Genomic DNA, 22,591 nt, shown 5'->3' with positions numbered 1-22,591 from the left:
ATCACTATTTGCAAAATGTTATAACAGCAGTTTTAGAATGCAGGGGAGGAAAGTCTACAGGTTGGCAAAATGTCTGTGAATGTATGTTTGCTGAGAGTTATGAAGCTGCACATATTTGTTGCTGTTGTAGATTTGTATCCAGGAGCTCAAAGCTATGTATATTGTATTCCCCTTTCCTTTATATCTACACAACAGCCCTTGCAGGTAGCATCTTCCCCTCTTTTGGTCCCAAGCAACTAGTACAGTGGAACCTTGGTACTCAAACATTTCGGCTCCCAAACACTGAAAACCTGGAAGTAAGTGTTCTGGTTTTCGAACGTTTTTTGGAACTCAAATGTCCTATGTGGTTGTCGGCTATTGTTTCCAGGGCGCTTGGTTTTTGAACGTTTCGGAAGTCAAACGGACTTCCGGAACGGATTACATTCGAGAACCAAGGTTCCGTTGTATTCAGACGCATATTGATTGCCTCCAACGTTGGAGACACAACATAACTATATTGGTTAGCAGCTGCTGAGAGCCTTGTCCTCCATGATTTTTTTTCTAATTCTCTTTTATAACTATCTAAGTTGGTGGTTGTCATTGCCTCCTGTGGGAGTGTATTTCATAGTTTAACTATCTGTTGTGTGGCATATATTTGTATCTTGCTTTTCCACAAAGGAGCTCAAAGTTGTGTATGTTTTCCTCTCCCCACCTGCGTTTATATTTGCAGCAGCCCTGTGAGGTAGGCTAGGTTAAGTTGCTATATGTAGCAGGCCTTGTTAACAGATTGGGTGGCGAGGGGTCCAGAGGGCCCAATCAACAGCCAATGTACCAGGCCCAGGAAATTGCTTTTGCATCCCTGTCCTAAAACATTTCCCAGAAACTTGCCTTGGCGTACATGCTGGTGCTAGAAGGATTGGAAACATATATTTTCACTGCATGTAGGATTACGGTTTTGATAGATCTCTACCAAAAGGGGTTTACAATATAAAGACACACAAAGAGACATCTGAGGGTGGTGGAGGAATTGACACCGTGTTAAACAGGGGAAGAATATGTAATTATTAAAGTCACACAAAATTTGGTATTGTTACAGTATAAGGTGGATTCCAAACCAGGGGTGGCATACTTTTTGACCATGTGGGTTATATCTTTATCATCCCTCCTACCCCTCAGGCCAACTTTGACAGGTGGGCAGGAGGGGCCATATAGGAAAACCTGCTGGCAAAGCCGCAGGCAACAGGATTGAACTGTCCGCTCACCAACAGATGAGCAGAGAGTTCAATGCTTCTCTTGGCAGGATTCTCTCTTGTCTTCATTGCTGCCATTTGAAAAGATCCCCATTTCTGGATTGGGGTTTTTGTGTGCACCTTACACATTTTCATCATTCTTCTACAAGTTCCTTTCTTGTTGTTTAGTCGACTCATGTCTGACTCTTCGTGACCCCATGGACCAGAGCACGCCAGGCACTCCTGTCTTCCACTGCCTCCCGCAGTTTCGTCAAATTCATGTTGGTCGCTTCTATAACACTGTCTAACCATCTCACCCTCTGTTGTCCCCTTCTCCTTGTGCCCTCAATCTTACCCAACATCAGAGTTTTTTCACAAGTTCCTTACCTGTGGCTAGTTCAGCCTCCCATATAAGAAACCTGTTACATGTATGTTTTGCCTGCCCTGCCGCCATCACCATGGAAGGGGGCTAAAGTTTTGTATGAACATTCACATTCATTACTGGATGGAAGGCTTCAGCATAAAGCTTATGCCACCTTTCTTTCATCATGGAATCCAGGTGGCTCCCAGTTCAGAAACTGACCATACCCAGGCCTGCTTAGCTTCAATGAGTTTGTGGTCTCATGCACTTTTAGATCATACTCTAGAACCTTGTTTTGGATGTGTGAGAATGAGCTATCATTTGAGTGGACCTTATATAACTTCAAATGCAATGCTTCTTAGCATTTCATTTCACAAATTCAGTACTGAGTAATCAAGTTAAGGGATACGATGAGTTAAGACCAAGGAATATGCATGAATTTGTGAAATGCCCCAAAGTCATGAATGTTGTGACTCCTGGCAGCTTTCATATGCTTGCCTGTGGATGTTCTGTCTGGGACAGAGCAGATCAATAAACAGGATGTTGTTAATGTGGACAGTGATTTTACTGTCTAACTAGTCAGCTGATTTTTGTTTTTTAAAAAGCTGCACAATTGATAAAAGAGCCTGACTGACATTATCTCACACAAACTATCCAACTTATAAGGTCTTGAATATATATATATGTGTGTGTGTGTGTGTGTATACACATATATACATATATATATACATACACACACATATATATATATATATATATATACATATACATACATATACATACATACATATACATACATATATATATATATATATATATATATATATATATATATATATATATATGCTTTCGTAGATTATTATTATATAAATAATAGCAGTGCTTTTCAAGCACAAAACAAAAACTCAAGTTCTCTGGAAAAAGAGAAAAGTGTGTGTTTGAGAGAGACTAAAAACAAATACAATGAAAGCGTGTTATGAGAAATGATAGTTTATAGTACTGGGATAATCTGGACATAAAGAATACCTCACTTTAAGACATTAGGCTGTTCTGAAGTGCAGTCTGTATGAGTATGTTACTGTGATTCCCTAGCCTACAAAGATAATATCCATTTATGGCTTTTATTATATATGCAGTACCTAAATATTTTAAATGTCCATCCTGTGCGTCGTGAACACTTACAAAGAGTAAATTCATTTCCGTTTTGTGTGAGGCTTATGTTTTAAAGAATGCAGAATGAAATCCTGAAGTTAGTATACATTATTGAACATATCTTTGTAAGCCACTTGTGGCTCCTTGACTCATGAGTTAACTGTTTTTTCTTACTCAGGGGATCTTGCAAATGTTCAGGCTGGAATACTTTATGGCTCTCCGCTATTTTTCTTTGGTCTGGCTTTGATTTATGCAAACAGTAATTATAGGAGCTTTGTGCCTGTGTTCCATATAGGCTTAACAAGCTCATACACATTTTAATGTACTGACTCAAGCTAGGTTGCTTACATAAATTTAGGGTTTTCCCTAAACAAAATCTCAGCATAGTAAATATATATATATATATGCGAGTAAAATACCCTTTGCTTTCCTTCTCTCTTCAGGCATTAGAAGGTGTTGCTTTCATTGGACCAGACATGCATGCTATTCAAGCAATGGGGGACAAGATAGAAAGCAAACTCTTAGCCAAGAATGCAAAGGTCAACACTATACCTGGTTTTGATGGGGTGGTCAAGGTAAGAAACATTTCAAAGATGTTTTTCATTTTAAAAGAATGCTTTCTGAGGCTTATTATAAAACAACAAAATCGCCATCAACATCACCCTTGGGTTTGTACAGTGATTGCTGGGTGTGCAGTGCCATTTCAGTTCATTCTTATAGCACCCTGATGGAATCAGTGTTGTTAAGTCACTCAGTCAATGATGAGCAGTTTTTGCCTTTGCCTCAACTCTGTGTCACTAAGTGTAGTGGTTTGTTTCTCCTTCATGTAAATGGCCGCCATTCCCTCATATAAGAGAAAGTAACAGAGGCAGTCAGAACGCCACTAGAGGAGTTAAAACTTCTCCTTGCCCTTAAGAATTTAGCTTTCCCCTATCTGAGTCTCACTGCCTTTGGTTCTGTTTCTTGCTTGGCTAAAATGTGGTGGGTTGTTGGAAGACTCATACACAGGCCTGGCACAGGAGTCTTGTTAGAATAAAGTTATAAACGCAAACTAAAAAGCAGCTGGTCCCTGGCGCTCCACCCCTCCCTCAGCTGGCTTAGCCCTCTGAGGCCTGGGGCAAGTGTACACGGCTGCCCGCCACGGGCCTGTTCAGATGGACTGCCTGTGAGTTGATCCAGGAATCAAAACGTATTGCCCAGGCTTGTGTAATAATATCCTCTTCACCATAAAGTTGCTCCAAACTGAAAGCCGCCTACCATTTCCTTCTCAGGAGCTGGATTTTGGCAAAGGGGAAAAAATGTTTTCAAGGCTATCTCTCCTATTTCCCAGTATATCATTGCAGTAATAATGTGAATAGACCACTGCTGCTGAAGAGGCTTTTTATATTTCTTGGGAGATAATCAAATTGATCATGAGACCTTTCCTTTTATTTGGTGCAATATTGGTTTGCCACGTTCTGATGGCAATATGTGTCTCATTCCCCAATGTCTTGACTCCAAATGCCTTTGGGTATGTTGAGGAATGTGACCTGTTCCTAAGATATGTAGGTGTGATCTTTCTGGCGTTTGGTCTGTCACCATCTCTCAGCTTAACCCACCTTTATAGAATTGTGAGAATAAAAAGAGGTCAGTTGTTGGATATGGTCCAGAGCTGCTTTGAAGAATGCAGTAAATATGTGGTTTAAACTCTTGCAAGCAAAGCCTTAATGTTTTTTTGGATCATAGACACATGCTCAAATATAATATAATTTTTTAATTTTCCAAAATGAAAACAATGTTTGCTTTTAAGAGTAATATGCTAGTTATTTGTACTTTTCACGCATGAGTACCAGATTTGGTTTACCAAATTATTGAAATGTCAGTGAATACATACTTGGGCTAGGATCCAAAGCGCCACACAACTTTGGGCTTCTTTTTCCTGGAACCACAGTTATCTATGCTGCATATCAAACCAGTCTTTGAATCTGAAGTTTCTTAAACAGCATATACTTAACTACATGGGGGCAGTATTTGAGGAGTGGGGGGGGGCATGGGAAGTCTATCATTCCACTAGTGGAATGCAAGTCTTTGAGTCTGCATCTTGAATCCCACAGAAGTTGAATATTTTATGGAAGGTTTATGCTTAATTGTTTTAGCATTCTGAGTAGGTGCTTGGAAACTTTTAAGGGTCAGAAATATACTGGGGAAAATGCAAAGTTTGTTTTTATTGCTACCCACTCCCCCAATATACACATATACTGTTTTAATGAATATATGACTTCCAGCACAGTCTGGCACATGCTTACTGAGAAGTAAGCCCCACTGACTTCAGTGGGACTTACTCACAAGTAAGTGTGCAAAAGAAAGTGTTATGCTCTTTCTACCTGTGCTGCTTTCTCACCCTGGTGGATTGTGGCTAGTCATTGAAACAGCATCCTAAAAAGGCTTCTTATGGTCAGAGTAGGCAGTGGTACTGCTCGATGACATGTGCTTTTGGACAAGGAGAGTTATAATATTTGTTACTATTCTACAAAAGTGTGTTTGGCCTAAATACAGTGGTACCTCGGGTTACAGGCGCTTCAGGTTACAGGCGCTTTAGGTTACAGACTCCGTTAACCCAGAAATAGTACCTCGGGTTAATAACGTTGCTTCAGGATGAGAACAGAAATTGTGCTCCAGTGGTGCAGCGGTAGCGGGAGGCCCCATTAGCTAAAGTGGTGCTTCAGGTTAAGAACAGTTTCAGGTTAAGAACGGACCTCCGGAACGAATTAAGTTCTTAACCCGAGGTACCACTGTACAGTAAAAGGGTTTGCTTAGTAGTTCCCCCTTTGCTTTGATGTTTTTGAAGGCAGCAAAATTGTAGGTCCTATCTTCTTTAAAAGTATTGTGACTTGGGAGGTGGGGAAGGAGGGGTTGCATCTAACATAGTTGTGTCAGTTGTCCTGGGATAATTTGCAGATTGCCTTCTTATGGGCCTGCAGCATGTACCAGTTACCCACTTGTTTGCAGGTAACTAAATGGGGGGGGGGAAATGACCTGCTTTTGTTACTTTTATTTTAAAATTCTCTTTAGCAAATATGTGCCTGAATTTGCAAGAGAAAAGAAATGTAAAAGTTTCCTCCTTGGCTCTAATCGAGGCACTTCATCAGTCATCACTCTTCTTGCATTTTATTCAAGAGGCTCTAATTGTCTGCATTTGGCAGGTTTAACACTTCCTGACAGAGAGACTATTAAGGGGAAGTAGTCTCACATAACTGTCACAGACAGGAACAAAGAACCTTCTGACTCAATGTGTGGAAACCACTAACATTCTTAAATGACCCTTTTCATACATTTTTTTTATCCCTCTAAGCTAAAACTTGGAGCGTGTGGAGGTTGCAGGGTTGTGGAAAACAACAAGGTGTAATAAAACACTAAACATTAATTTTATTCCCTTTTTTTTGGTATGTAGACTTATCTTTGGCTTAAAAACAATTGTTTGGGAAATCTCATTAACAGATGTGCCTGCTTGAAGTAAAAAAAAAAGAAAGACTTAAAACTGATGTTGCTTTCAGGGCCGCTTTGAACTTAACAAGCACCGATTTGTGGAGCAGACTAGCTAATGAAAGGAAATTAAATTTTCTGACAACTTCCTGTACCAGCTTCCTTATTCTTCACTGGGCTCTTAGTAGGTACTATGAAGATTTTTGTTTTATTGTTTGGCAAAAAATGAGCCAGGTACGAACCCTCCAAAGCAATTTATTTTCCCTTTTTGGAGAGAGGGAGCTCTTGTCTAGTATTTTTCTTTAGAAAAAGAAAAAGGGGTGGGGAAGGCTTTGAATGCTTTAAAATATCAGTTTTCATTTTAATGTTCAGAGGTTAGCCCCCATGGATTCAGTCTCACACAGCAGCTGGGGGTTTCCAGACATACAATCTACTTAAACCTTTTAAATGTATGTTACAGAGGAGTGCAAATATTAGCAAATTTGAATGGACTTTGAATTCCTATAACAACTTCCAGTGCTTAACATGTCATATAGTAATGCATAATGGAAATACATTATTTGGGTGATGGGAAAGTTTACCAAATATATGGCATTCATTTTCTGAATGTCTTTTCTTCACTTGCTGCTGAGAAGCTGAACTGTAACCGAGGATGTTTTTCACTTATCCCTTACCTGGCTGCTTAAAAGAAGATAACATCCCCAAGAGTGTGTGTTTGTGTGTATATATATACATACACACGCACTACTGTGGTAGGTAGCGTATCTCTGAGGTCTGAATCAGTGGCTTTTTCTAGCCTTGCTATGTGATTATTTTTTTAAACTGGAAATGTCAGGGATTAGGAAGTTCCACATGAAAAATATGTTGTGTGTCTATTCAACGAATTAACTAGTGGGTGATTTCAAAGAAATGTGCCATCCCAACGACATAAGATGCTTTTGCTTATTCCATTTATGTGTACACATTTATATAGGTAAAGGTACCCCTGCCTGTACGGTCCAGTCTTGACAGACTCTAGGGTTGTGCGCTCATCTCACTCTAGAGGCCAGGAGCCAGCGCTGTCCACAGACACTTCCGGGTCACGTGGCCAGAGTGACAAGCTGCATCTGGTGAGCCAGCGCAGCACACGGAACGCCGTTTACCTTCCCGCTAGTAAGCGGTCCCTATTTATCTACTTGCACCTGGGGGTGCTTGCGAACTGCTAGGTTGGCAGGCGCTGGGACCGAGCGACGGGAGCGCACCCCGCCACGGGGATTCGAACCGCCGACCTTTCGATCGGCAAGTCCTAGGCGCTGAGGCTTTTACCCACAGCGTCACCACACATTTATATACCACTATATAATAAAGAGATATTGCTGTTTATCCTTCATCATTATTTAGGCCATGCACACTGTTTGTATTGATACATAATACTTGCCATCCACATGTCAAAATCCAGTGTTTGAATAATTGTACAGTATAATGTTAAAGTTACCAGAAAAAACTTTTGAGTTTCTATCACTTAAAAATACAAAATTTATTGGCCTCTGTAATGAAGTGATTGTGTGTTTGAAGTGCTCTTCTGGAGTCTTAATATATGTTAAAAATTTCCGCTTCTGAAATTTAAAGAAAGGGTGGGAACTCAGCAAACACCTGTGTATACTGTGCTTTATTTAAATATTTCAGTGAATTTTTAGAAGACTTGTGTTTGACTGTGAAGCTTAGCCAAACAATAGAGAATCAACTCCCCCTGCTGACTGTATCCAGGAAAACATGACACAGGTGTACCTGAAAAGACAGGAATAAGCTGACAGATGATATGTTACAATGCTATGATATTGACTTCTCTGTGGAACCATCTAAATTCTATAATTTAAATTCTGGCAACTTGAGAAATCCTTCTGTAGTCCTGCTGACTTTTCCTGTCAGCTGATTCTTCGCTGCTTAGAGCCTGAGTATTATGCAGCGATGAGGTAAAATTTACATTCCACTTATGGTATTAATTTTGCATTCCTCTGAATGAAGCGGGTCAGAAGGTTGTAAAATCAAACATTAAATGAATCGGAGGAGACAGTAGTGCAATATACGACTGCCCTAGAGACACAGTGCAGTAGCTGATGGGATTAATGTTGGGTCTAATTTCCTGCTTTTACAGGATGCAGATGAAGCTGTCAGAATTGCAAGGGAAATTGGTAAGTTCTTAAATTGGCTATAGTGAGATTTGTATGCCTTTCAGAAGATGCTGTTGACTAAATTAACTGTGTAATAAGTAGTCCCTGTGGAAAAAAAATGATTTAAGTTTTAAAATTCTCAGTTGCCTTCAGGACTGGAAGAATCTGAGCATTAATGGTCTCTTTAATTCTTAATATTTTTGTGATATAGGCAGCATTTTAGAGGCTTAAATTGCAGACAGGGTGCAAGCTTTCGTAATCATAAATCTGATTAAATGAAGGGTGGCATTTTGTGAGTTTATATGAAGGGAAAAGAGTAACTTTGTGCATAAGGTGCTAAGACATGGCTAATCTTTTATCAGGAGAGAGACTGATAGATTTGTGTTTATGCTGTTTGTTTTTGTAAATTAGGCTATGACCAGCAACCAATGAACCAGTGAAACATTGTAGTTTCACTCCCCAAACAGTAGAAGACCCCTCTGCCTCATATTATGCCCCTTCCAATCTTATCTGAGAAGCCACTTTTGAAACAGAGACATTTAAAAAATGGTGCAGTTATAGGTGCAGCTCTTCAAGAGAAGTGAAATATTTCACTTTGGAGTTCCTGAGGTAGTTCTTTGGATTATAGCCTATAATTTGGGAAATTTCTTAATTTACGCACATTTTATTTTGTGAAATTGTAAGGTGGCCTGCGGAGTATGAACCTAATCAAACTTTGTCTTACTCTTGGCCAGTGTTTTGTGTGGTGGACAGTGTGCTGGAAAGTAGACCAGGGAGGCTGGGTGAAACTGATATTTCAGTTTAGAAGCTTGTTTGAGCCTTGTGTGGTTAAGGATGAAGTATTTAAAAGAATGTATTTTTGGACTGGAGTGTAATATATGTCCAATTCAAACAAGTGTAATATATGTCCAATTCAAACAAGTGACTGTCATGTGAAGGCTTGTTTCAAATATCAAATAATCCAAACCATTCTAGCAAAGAACTACAACGCCCTATGCCATTGCATCACATCCCCTTCGTCTGCTACTATAAGACCCAAATTTCTGCAGCCCTTATATGGTTGCATTTCATATAGCCAACCATGTAAGAGGTGCAAATCAAGCCAGTGCTTTTTGGAGAAGGAAATAATGTGAGAGTGAATTGAATATAGTGGACTGCTTCCCTTTTTCATATGCAGCAAGTTGTACCTTTCTCCCTTTTGTGTCTAGAAAAAGCCATTTCCGAGGGTTGCATTCTGATAAAGGGCAAGAGCTTGAAAGTCACCCAAGTTACCTTTTGTTAATTTCATTTATATTCCACTTTTCCTGAAGCAGCTCACAATCAACTTTAGCATCATCAAAATACACAAGTTTTTAAAAATGTTAACAATTATATCAGTAAAGGCAAATAAGAGAAAACCAACAATTTAATAAACATAGGATAAATTCAACATTACAGTTTGATAATCTAGACAGGGTTGTATCAAAAGTTAGACATACTCAGAGTAAGCCCATTGAAATTAATAGACATGGCAAACTTAGGTCCATTAATTTCAATGGGTCTAAGTTAAACTTAGCTGGAAGCAACCCTTAAAAATAGAAATTTGATTTACCTCTGTACTTTATGACAGGCAAAACAATAATACCATCACAGGTATTAGTCTTGCTGTACTCCAAGAAGCCACAGCTTAAAAGCAGTTGAGAGATGCAATGTATTCTCAGCAGGCTAGGTTCAAAGATGGCTCCCCCATCTCTCCTTCGGAGGAGACTTAAAGCAGCAGAAAGGAAATCGTAAGTCTTCTTGCCTCCAGCCTCCAAGGTGTGCCTCTTCATAGTTACAAGGGACCCCAAGACTCCTCTTTTCCAACCCCCCCTGCTATGCAGGAATCATCACAGCGTAAGAATCCTTGACAGATGGCTATCTTACCTCTGTTTAGAAACTTCCAAAGAAGAAGAGAGACATAACATATATTTAATTGCCATACAACACGGGGAAAATGACCATTGATAGGTATATAAGGTTGTAATCGTAACCAACTGACATGGGAGCATGGGCTTAGCCAGGGTTTATGTTGTGAGGGGCAGAGTTGAGCTATATGTGATGCAGTTGGTCAGTTAGTTAAGCATTTTTATGTATTTACTGGGGGGGGGTAGCTGCCCCCCCGCTACATCCATGCATGGGACTAAGCACCACTGAATTCAAGTAGGACTTATTTATGAGTAGATATGGTTAGGGTTGTGCTGTAGGACATTACCTCTAGAGTCTTATCTCAGGAGTGGGAAGAAGGTAGATGAATCTCTGGGTGGTTGCGGTAGATCACAAGGTTTTATGACTCCCTGTTGTATGAAAAATGGGAGTAACCAAATGACTACTCCCCACTCATGCACACAAGTTATGATGCTGAAAATTAAGATAGCTGGGAGAGAAGAAGAAGAAGAAGAAGAAGAAGAAGAAGAAGAAGAAGAAGAGGAGGATGAGTTTGGATTTGATATCCTGCCTTTCACTCCCTTTAAGGAGTCTCAAAGCGGCTAACAATCTCCTTTCCCTTCCTCCCCCACAACAAACACTCTGTGAGGTGAGTGGGGCTGAGAGACTTCAAAGAAGTGTGACTGGCCCAAGGTCACCCAGCAGCTGCATGTGGAGGAGCGGAGACGCGAACCCGGTTTCCCAGATTACGAGACTACTGCTCTTAACCACTACACCACACTGGCTCTCAGAGGGTAGCCAAGAGTTAATTTCGTGTGTAGAAGAACTAGTTCAGGTACTCAAGACAAATTCCTATGCAAATAGCACTTTAAGTGTATATCTTTTGTACCTGGTGCTGGTTGCTAGATCTTGAGAGTCTGATAAAAAAATAAGAAGGGTCCTTCAAGCCTGAAGTACCTCCCTCTTCCATTGAATTCCATTTCATTTTGGGGCTCCAGTTCTAAGTTCTGGACTCAGTCTCTAAGGCCCTAAAATGTTACTGGAGCCACAGTATTTTTAAAGCCTCCTTTACAGTATGAAGCGTCCTTCTCCTCTTCCTCCTTTTTAAAAACCATAATCGCAAATAATTATTAGTAGTATTGTTATGCTGTCTTCCTACCACCTTTTTAGGATTACAAAGCATTCCAAGGTGGTTTACAAGTAAAAAAATAATTAAAAAAATGAAACCACACTAAAACACTATCGAAACCTAAGCCTACAAGATCCTTCCCACACTGCTGCTGCTGGTCAGCTCTGTGGTTGAAGCAGGGGGGACAGTTCTTCCAAAGCAGGCTCTGAGGTCTTCTGTGTGATCTACTGAGCAACTAAAGTCTCTTTGATCTGTCTTTTCACCATCTGGGCTTTGGATCTTGGGGATTTGGGACAAGGCTTTCCTAGGTATAGCTATGGAACGTCATTCCCAAGGAGGCCTGCCTGACTAATTCAACAATTGCTTTTTGATGAGGAGCAAAGGTGTGGCTTTTGGATTAAGTTAGTTGACTGTGCTACTGACTTTTCTTGGCTAGTTGGCCCTGTCATGGTTCAGCTGTTCATTATATTTTTTATTTTTTTTGAGATTGTGAAAAAAAATATTCCCCCCAAAATATAGCTTTCTTTAGGACTTTTTGACTGGAAGGCGACATATCCATACTTTAAAGAATGTGCAGTATTACCATTGTAGCTTTGATTTGCTGTTTTTATTAATTTAATTTGATATACTGAAATTCAGAAGCTAGTTACCGTTAATGATAGTGTACTGGCAGTACCCTTCCCAACTAAGAGCTTTTTAATAAACCTATTGTTTTCTTCCCTGTTATTGGACATGTGGTCAGTTGTCATGTCTGTATGACTTACTGATCAAAGTCTGAACTCCTTTCTAATTGTTCCCCACTGCTAGGCTACCCCGTCATGATCAAGGCTTCAGCAGGCGGTGGTGGGAAAGGCATGAGAATTGCGTGGGATGATGAAGAGACCAGGTGAGATGCTGTCCAAAATCTAGTTTTGATGAATACTGCTGTTTCCAAAACCCCATTAAACCACTGTGAGCTGACAGTCAAACAGATATCAAACAGCAGATTGAAATGCAACAGTTTCTGCTCTTGTCCCCTGGCATGTCTTAGCAGTTTTTTTAAAACATTGGGGTTATACACGTATTCATTTTGAATGTAAGTTGAATTAAAATAATGTCTTATAAGAAAAAAAAAGAGCCCAGTGATTTGTCTGATTTCTGATTGCTAATATTTGAAGCATGTTCTCTCTCCTCTCTCCCACTGTCCCATTCATACCCTGAAAATCTGCTCCAGAGGCTTGGGGGCCCCTCTGTAGCAGATTTGGGGGAGGGTATGTGGGAAAAGGAATGGGAAGTTTGGTAGTGTGAGCGGGATGCTTCTTGTTCAGTGTTGGATATATAAACACTTAGCCTTTAGCAGCTTCAATGTAAAAAAGTTTAACATTTTTTTAAGAGAGAGGGAGAGACATATAAATAGTGACAATCACATCTAGTGGTTGTGAATGCTGTAAATCGGTAAATAGGTATGAAGTGATCCAGATGGCTCAGTGGTGCTTCTGAGTCCTGTCCTTCCCAAAGCCTCACGGCCCCCCAAAACAAGATTAGTCTGCAAAGTTTCTTATATAGCACATCAGGGTAAACAATACTTTAAAAAGTTCCGTGCACATGTTTGCATGCCCATGCTTGTCGGAGTTGCTGTCTGGCTTGCAAGCATGGCTTTAACATTCATGGGGTAAAGAACTCTTAAGTCAGCAAGGCAATATTTAAATACAGTGGTACCTCTGGTTAAGTACTTAATTCGTTCCGGAGGTCTGTTCTTAACCTGAAACTGTTCTTAACCTGAAGCACCACTTTAGCTAATGGGGCCTCCTGCTGCTGCCGCGCTGCTGGAGCACGATTTCTGTTCTCATCCTGAAGCAAAGTTCTTAACCTGAAGCACTATTTCTGGGTTAGCGGAGTCTGTAACCTGAAGCATATGTAACCTGAGGTTCCACTGTATTTTAGTTACCCATTGTTGATCATGATCCCCAATAACTTCAAAAGGCTAGAAAAGGCTAATCCTTCATCCTATGGGCTTGTTTGCATGCCACAGTAAACCTTAAGCCATGTTTTATTGTGAATTTACCTCAAATTTGCTGTGGCTTCTTCCCCTGTGCAGTGTCAATGCAGCTGAAACAAACCATAGTGTAGCTTGTTGTGTTGTCCGACCTGAACTGTGGTTTGTTTGTTTGTTTGTTTCACCAACCCATGAGACTGAGATTAACCACTTCACCACATTGGCACTTTGTTCTTAGTTTAAGTGCTGGACTATGACCTGGGAGATGAGAGTTCAAATTCCCAATCAGCCATGGAGCTCACTAGGTGTTGATATGAATGTAACATACCGGTAATAGTTTTACATGACCAAAGTTATTAAGTGGCTTTAAAATGTTGGGGGAAGAGGACAGTGGATTGGGAATTTTCCAAATAAAGACTACTGTAAACCAGGGTCAACAAATTTTAATTACACATGCTAATTTTCGTTGACTGAAAGGCTCAGACACGCCCAAGATCAACAGCTAGGGATGTTTGCCTTGTTTGTAGAAAGCTCCAGAGTTCCTATTCACTGTTTATCTCTGTTTTGTGCCAGATGTTCATCTCACTGGTGCTTTAGTGGCTTTGCATTTGCATCATTTCCTCACTCGGCAGACCGCACAGCACAGTAGGACAGAGCAATTTAGCATCCCAAGAAGGAAAAAGGGAGCCACTTTTAAATTGGTTCCTAAATAATTTAGTGGGATCTCCTCATTTTACGTATTCACAGGTTTTTTTAAAAAAAATTAAAAAATAGAAAATAATATTTGTAGATCATTTTTCAGCCATCCCTTTTTTGTTTCCCACTGTTGCACTGACAGGCAACAATAGGATCCATTTATTATTTTTTCTTAACATACATGCACATCTGTCTTTCTTCCTCTCTTCTTCTCCCCCACCCCCTAAAAAAACTTTTTGGCTTCTGTTCTCTCGTATTTTCATCTTCTCTTAAATTGTAAACAGTGAGGAAGGTGGTGATGCAGCTGTTGCAATCCCTATATAGTACAAGACATGACCCCGATTTGGGTCATGCCACACTACTTGTAGACCAGTACCTTAATGGAAATGTTAAACATCTTGATGCCATTGAGCAGCCATAACTGCCCTTGCCTTAGCTTACAGAAGCATCCTGTGCTCAGCAAGGCAGATGGAGTCCTCTGGTTATTCTATTTGTGCTTGCACCCCTCCCTCCACCCCAAAAGCAGAGTTGGGCCAGTTTAAGACTTTCTGAGGACATAGAATGGTGGAAAAATCACTGTGGGGCTGTTGCAAGTTGTATTCCCTCCCTTCCCTTGACAAGTGCAGGCCAAGTTTAAAAAGGCAAATGGAGACAAACAGAACTGAAAATAAGTATTAAGACTTAGTTTTGGTTAAGCGCATACAACTAGGCTTCAAAGATTTATGGATTATATAATTAAGCACATTGATTTTAACAAAACAACAAACAAAGCACTGTAATCAATAGTTTTAATTAACTCATGCATCAATTAACTAAAGTCACTTATACATGTTATCTAACAAAATGCTTATATAGAAGAAAGCCAAAGAATTAAACCACTTTCATTCTCACAGTTTAAGTAGCACTGGATCTAATGATGCCAAATGTTTGTAAATAGGTATGATAAAGAGTTTTAACAATTAACTCAAGTAACAGATAATTGGGTGATTGCCTCAGATGTTCTTAAATTGAAAATAAACTAAAAAACAAGAATTGCCTCTAACATGCTGATAAATTTTAAAATAAAAAAGTCATCTGAAATGTTGCTTTTGTTACATATTTTCTTTTTAAAAAACCCTTGTTATAGATAGATTGGTAGGTTTCCCAAAAACTTTTTGTTACAGGATGTTGCCTGCGACACTAAACCATGAGTTACTGCTATGTGCACGAACTAGAATGAGCCCAAATGATGCTTTGGGCTTGTACCTTGCTCCCCTTTTCCTACACAGGTGGGAAAAGGACTTTAGCAAAGAATTTAGTTTCACTTTCCTCTAATGCTGAATTGTCTTTACATACAAACCAGAGATCATCATTTAAAACACGGGTGTCAAACACAAGGCCCCCGGGCCGAATCCAGCCCGCCAGACCTCGTCATGTGGCCCGTGTAGCCACCGCCAGCCGCCGGCCTTCACCTTTTATTTTCGCTTTTTTTTTTTTTTTACACAAGAAAGCCGCCTCTTCAGCGCATGCATGGCAGCCTAAAAGCCAGAGAACGTCTGCCCTCTAGCAGCGCCGGCCGTTCTACACAGGAAACCTCCACTTTACATGCATTCATGTAAAGTCCTACAGATACAACCGGCCCTTTGAGGGTGACCAAACTGCTGATGCGGCCCCCAATAAATTTGAGTTTGACACCCCTGATTTAAAACAATAATGGTTTCTTCTTTGAAGTCTCTCAGCCCCACTCACCTCACAGAGTGTTTGTTGTGGGGGAGGAAGGGAAAGGAGAATGTTAGCCGCTTTGAGATTCCTTAAAAGGGAGTGAAAGGCGGGATATCAAATCCAAACTCCTCCTCCTCCTCTTCTTCTTCTTCTTCTTCTTCTTCTTCTTCTTCTTCTTCTTGTTGTCAAATGAGCCTCCAGAACTCTGGGAACGACCAATGACAATCAAAGTGAGATATAATGGTTCAATTGATCTCTGGGGTACCCTGGAGTGGTAGTATAAGGTTAGTATAAACATGTTGGAGTAAAATCAGATCAGATTTCCACTCCAGCAAATTCAGATAGGTCTGAACTTGCTATGACCAGAAAGAGATTTGGGGATTGTGGACAAGCTATGCAACACCAACTTGGTGCGATGGCAGTGAAGAAGGCCAATTTTGTGCTAGGGTTGATTTGAAAACAGATTGAAAAGACAACGGGCTTAGGCAAATTTATGTAATGGGCACATTTGGAAAACAGTTCTAGTTTCTTTTCCTCAAAAAAAGAAAAGAAAAAGAAAAAAGGTGCAGAGCTGAAAAAGGTGTAAAAGAAAGCCATCAATTTGATCAAGGGGTTGGTGTGCCTTCCCTCTGAGGAAAGGTTATGGAATTTGTCAGGTTTTGGAAGAAAATGGATGTGCAGAAGATTCAGAATGGACAAAGTACATCTTCACACAATGCAATTAATTTCATGGAATTGATTGTCACAAGATGTGGTGATAGCCACTAGTTTAAATTACTTCAAAAGCGAATTCTGTAAGGAAGAGTGAACAATGGCTATTGGGCATGATAGCTAAATGGGCTCTCCATAGATACTTCTGAATACCACCTTCAAAGGCAGAGGGCAAGATACCCTTATAGCCTTCCTTTTTGCTTCAGGGAAGCATGTGGCTGCATGTGCCTAGAACAGGACTCTGGAGTAGATGGACCTTTGGTCTTATCTAATAGAACACCAGGTATGCCTACCAGGTATGCCTGTTGAACTTCTGAGACCGGATATCCACATATAGGTACAAAATTTGAATAAGATGGTGCAAACATAAGACCAAATTGTACTGTTAGTCATCATGTGGGATATTGATCATGACATGTCATTTTACAAGCATTTAATTGAATGTGTGTACATTCCAACACTATACAGTGGTACCTCGGGTTACATACGCTTCAGGTTACATACGCTTCAGGTTACAGATTCCGCTAACCTAGAAATAGTGCTTCAGGTTAAGAACTTTGCTTCAGGATGAGAACAGAAATTGTGCTCCGGCGGTGCAGTGGCAGCAGGAGGCCTCATTAGCTAAAGTGGTGCTTCAGGTTAAAAACAGTTTCAGGTTAAGAACGGACCTCCGGAATGAATTAAGTACTTAACCCCAGGTACCACTGTACTTACGTTATGTCTGTCTGGAGATCTTACAGGTTGGGTAAGCATGGCTGAATGAAAGAACGAAAGCCATTTAGATAATATTTTTGAGAGCGTCTCCAACTGTATGCCTTCTCAGAGTTTTATCTTTGTCAGAGGCCAGACTAACAAAAGGAACACAGCCTTCTCTGTAGTGGCACCTCCACTGTGGTACTAACTATTGGTTTAATTTTTAGTAGCAAGTTAAAAAACACACTTCTTTTAACTGCCCTTTGAGGGAAGGTCAGGACATGTGACATTTCGTGAGCTGGCATAGATTCCTTTCCCCCATCCTCCAGTCTGCTGGACCTATTTTCTTTTCCTGCGGCTGTTTTTGTTTTTAAACTGGTATTTATTATGTCATGTTGTTAGTTGCCGTGCATGCTCAGTGGCGCCATATTTGATAGGATACAGCTCCTAAAATAAACTGTACAATAATCGTTGGTAGATCTGAGTAACTTTGGTACAATATGTCAGAAACTTTCTTCACAACCATAAGGGCAAGAAGAAAAGCCAATTACCTTCCCTTCAGACACACAAACTGATTTTTGTAATTGGTATTGCACAGGGAGAGATACAGAAGATAGTGCTGATTATTTTCCCCGTTTTACTTCCTGTAAATATTTCATGTGCAGCTTCAAATTCTGTGTCAGAGGCTACTGCTATGTTTTCCTGATTTTGGGTGGGGTGGGTACTTGTTGGACAATACAGAAGGCTACAGAAAACCTGCTGGACATGCAGACTAAGCATTTGACTAAAAATAAAATGAATAAATTTGTTTTTGTATTTATAAGTGTTCCATTTGTTTGCCTTAAAGGGAAGGTTTTAGATTTTCATCCCAAGAAGCTGCTTCAAGTTTTGGTGATGATCGATTGTTAATAGAAAAGTTTATTGATAATCCACGTCACATAGAAATTCAGGTTTGTACCTCCTTTGAATTAAGGTGATTTGAAAAGATGATTTGAAATTTGTGTTTCCTCTTATATTTTTCTCTCTTACTAATTCAGTTGACATGATTTTGTATGATAAGAGACAAAGATTTAGCTGAAGAACCATCATTTGGTTTTGTCTCTATAAGCCTCAATAGGTGTAACTTAATCTGTGGACAGTAATGAATTAATCTTCTCTGACGAGAAATCTATAATATGTGCCAATCTCCTAAAAGTTCTGTTTTTTTCTAGTCTAAAATACAGAGTCTGTACAATTTCTGTCATATGAATTTTGTTTTGATGCTTGGAATATAATTTGACAGCAGTTCAATAATTTCAAATAACAAAAAAATCCACCCTGCAGTATGTATTGGCAGCTTAAAATAGATTAGAAAAAAATAGGTGAACCCACTAAGTGCTGACAAATACTACCATCGTAAGACATAACCCAAACGTTATTAGAACAGGGATATTACCGTGTTCTGCTGCGATGCCCAGAATCCAAAGAACTGGGCAACACACAGCTATTGGGTCTTTCCTTCAGTAGCAGGTGTCCATGGAACAATTTGTCCAGTTATAAAACAATGTGCTATAAAACATGAGAAAAAGCTAAATACATTCATTGGAATGGGAAAAATAGAATTTTCATTTTCTGACGCTTTTCTGAACTAAAATTGTTTTCATTGATTGGTTAGTTTTATTTGGAGGGGTTACGGATGTGTGTTTTAGCAGCCCCTCGCCCCTGATAACTTGACTACATAGGGTTGAAGGACCTCTCAGAGCATGGCATGTGTGTGTCTTTATGTCTGAGAAAGAATAAATAGGTGACTTCTTCTTTCCTCACAAGTGGAAGTGCAATCTGCTTGTGCGGTGGGATAGTCTGTTGAAAGGAAAGTGGGTTGCCTGGCTAATTTTGGCTTTTTAAATATATATGGTCAACAACCTTTTTAGGCTGAAAATGCTGGATGTAGCTATAATTTTACTAGAGATGTGAATCTTGCATAACTTTTTCTTGTTAGTAGTCATAGGATGCCCCAAGTGGAACAAGGTTGTAATGTTAGCACACCTTCTTTTAAATATGTTTTTATTTCTTTGGTCAGAATTGCTCAATAGTAAATCAGGATACTAACTGGATTTATATGGTATTTATTGCTTTATCTTCAATGTGGATTTAAAAATATTTCCAAACCAGATTCACCCCCCCAAATCCTTAGAAACTCCTAATATTTTGTTTTGTTTAGTGTTCTGTGTGCTGTGAACATGATCCAGCAACAATAGGGGTCCTTTTCAGTCTTTATATTTGGGAAATAACTCTTAAATCGAGTATGAGCCCTAGAATGTTGTTTTCATCCTCTCCAATTTTCCTCCTCATTTAGAGAAAACGAGTGAACTGGGCTATGCCACATTTCCTTTGACTACCGGGTTGAAATCTCTAGTCTAGTCTTTCTCAAACTTGGGTCTCCAGCCAATGTTGAACCACAACTCCCATCATCCCTTACCACTGGCCCTGCTAGCTAGGGATGCTAGCTAGGGATGATGGGAGTTGTAGTCCAGAAAGATCTGGGGACCCAAGTTTGAGAAACACTGCAGTCTTTCAGTAGACAGATCGAGGATGAGCAACGCAATGACAGCATTTTCAATGAATACTAAATAATAGTTTAGTGCAATGCGCATGAGCTGAAAGGAGCCTGTACAAAGCACAGTGCCTTGTGTGTCCCCTTGCCCCACCCTCATCTTTTCCTGTGTTGCTGGGAGGAAGAATAAAGCAGGATTCAGTTGGGCTTTTTTTTTTTTTGCTTGTACAACCAGTCATTGTGGTATAACATATAAACTCTAGTCAGTTGTATCTGCTAAAGTGAAATTGAATCCTGACTTACTCCTTTTTCTGGTCATGAGGAGGGTGTGCCTAACACTATACTCTGGCTCACAGAAGCTTGTGCACGTAACCTCACCGTGTAACATTATGTGCAAACACACTCAGTGTGTTCTGACAAATGCAGTGTGCCCCAATTAATTTGCTATGTGGTTCTGAGGAGCCCAAGGCTTGTACAGATTTCTTCCTGGAACGCAACAATGGAACAGAGTGTGAGAAGCTCTGAATAATGTGTGTTTATTACTGATCCTTTGCTTAAAACATCGTTTCTATAATTTTACGAATGCAATGGATTATTTCCATTGATGTTGGTGGCATTGGTATGGCGAGAGAAAAGCAATGCATTTATTTATTAACAGTGACCTTCTACTAGGTATTGGCTGATAAACATGGCAACGCCTTGTGGCTGAATGAGAGAGAGTGTTCTATTCAGAGGAGAAATCAGAAAGTTATTGAAGAAGCACCAAGGTAAGTGTGCACGCTCCTTAGGAGCATAAATTGTTTTATTTAATTCACAGAAGTATTTATACACCACCCTGTAGCAAAACATCAGGGTGCTATAGAACAACAACAAATTTACAGGAGTACAAAGCAATTATTAAAGTGACTAGCTACTCAGATAACTGTATAAAATGTCAGCATAAAAAAGTCTTCAAGAGATGCCTGGATGTAAAAAGTGAGAATGCCTGTGAATCTCTGCTGGAAGAGTGTTGCACAACATGGACCAGTGACACTAATTGTCTGACCTCTTGTGTAGGCCAATCAGGCCTCTGTAAGATGCAGGACAACTAGCAATGCTCCTTCAGGTGATCTTGGTGATCGGGCTGTTATAAAAGGACAGCTTAAGGTATCTTGGACCTAAGTTGTCCAGGCTTTGTATACTGACACAAAAACTTGGATATGGGCAGCCAGTGCAAATGTTTCAACAGAGGTGTCACAAGTTGTTGGCTTTCTGCCCCACTCAGCAGTCTAGCAGCGACATTCTGCATCAGCTGGAGCTTCCATACCAGCCCAAAGGGCCATCTCACATAGTGTGTTGCAGTAATCCAATCTTGAAGTTGCCAATGCATGGACTACAGTGGCAAAGTATTCCCATGTCTGGCATACCAGTCAAAGCTGATCCAAGGCTGTCTTCTAATTACAAAGATGTATCTAGGAGTAGCCTCAAGCTACATACCTGCTCCTTTAGAGGGAGTGTAGCCCCATCCAGAACAGGCAACCGGTCTATCTTCTGGACACAGGAACCACCTGCCTACAGAGCCTCTGTCTTCCCAAGATTCAAACTCACTTTATTGGCTCTCATCCAGTCCACCACTGCATTTAGACACTGGTTCAGTCTCTCCTGGCTCAGATGAAGTAGAGTTGTGTGTCATCAGTCTACTGATGGCACTGTGTCCTAAAACACAGTGGCCACACATAGTGGCTTCATATAGATGTTAAAAAGTGTTGGAGACAAAATAGTGGCCTGTGGAACCCCATAGCGCAGTTGCCAGCGATTTGAAGGGGACTCTTCCCAAAGCTTCTCTGTGAACTTGACTACTGTATTGGAGGCTATTGGGAGTATCCAGTAACCATCCCACACAGGCAATCCAAGAGGATACAGTGGTCACTGGCATCAAAAGTCACTGTGAGATTGAGTAATACTAGCATGGTTGCACTCACCTGTTCCTTCCGATATGGGTCATCCATGAGGGCTACCAAGACCAGTTCAGCTGCAAAATCAGGCCGTGACCTAGATTGAAATGCATCAAGATAATCAGTGTTGTCCAAGAACACTTACACTTGCTCTGCCAACTTTATGCAGCATTAGTTTTTCATTGTTTAAAATATTGCTTACTGCAGAAGTAGAAGGGAAAAGACTACTAGCTTGGGATTCTTTCCTATTTCTCACCACAGAGACTATTAAACAGTAATTTCTAATTTGTTGCAATATTAATTTGGAATGACTCTTTGTTCCATGCAAAGTTCTTTGCTGTGAGGGTCATGGATTTCTGAAATCTGTTTCATTCAGATTAAAAGGATTATGTGTGGCATTTCAAAATTTGAAATGCTGGACCGCCATCAGAAAATTAGAAGAAAGTTAATTGTATGTACACAATGACTCCAGGCTGATAACAGTACATAATATCTGTGCCATAGCTTTACGCACATGCTGTATTTTGTAAATAAATAAAATTGCCGGTTCAGATTTGATAATTCCCTAGAAATATATGAGAATTCAGATTTCAAGCAGACAGTGAACTGGACGTTCAAGGAGACACGCCCCCCCCTTCTTAGTGAGCACTTTGTGTCCTAGTGCAAGCATAAATTTGTACTGCTTGGATCCAGAGAAGCAAAAAGTTAATTCTGCTCAGCCCTGAACTTTACTTTCCAGCAACCTCAAACATCAGGGGTCCAGTGAGATACAAGGAGGAGCTGATGGATGGCAAAATTGGCCGACCCTTATTGCATGTGCCTCTGTGTAGTGATAGAGAAGGAGGTTTGTGGATTAGAGGTCCATTCCATATGTCACCACAAGCCACAGTCATGAGAGCCTAACAAGTTTACTATAAAAGCTTTTTTGTTTTTGATTAGCGAGGGCTTCAGTGGGACAAAGGTATTGTGAAAACTGCAGAT

At 40.2% G+C, this 22,591-nt stretch overlaps 1 protein-coding gene across 1 annotated transcript in view; it reads left to right on the top strand.

Annotated features, from left to right (window-relative positions):
• Positions 1-22,591, top strand: part of PCCA (propionyl-CoA carboxylase subunit alpha) — a 225,490-nt gene that overhangs the window by 56,887 nt on the left and 146,012 nt on the right. Inside the window, exons 7-11 of the mRNA XM_082218633.1 lie at positions 3,165-3,296; positions 8,318-8,354; positions 12,175-12,253; positions 17,991-18,093; positions 20,349-20,443. Coding sequence (XP_082074759.1) covers positions 3,165-3,296; positions 8,318-8,354; positions 12,175-12,253; positions 17,991-18,093; positions 20,349-20,443 — 446 coding nt within the window. The remainder of the gene's footprint in view (positions 1-3,164; positions 3,297-8,317; positions 8,355-12,174; positions 12,254-17,990; positions 18,094-20,348; positions 20,444-22,591) is intronic.

Source organism: Podarcis vaucheri (assembly GCF_965113315.1).
Source record: "Podarcis vaucheri genome assembly, chromosome: 4".
Taxonomy (NCBI): Eukaryota; Metazoa; Chordata; class Lepidosauria; order Squamata; family Lacertidae; genus Podarcis; species Podarcis vaucheri.
This window is presented reverse-complemented; position numbering and strand designations above follow the sequence as displayed.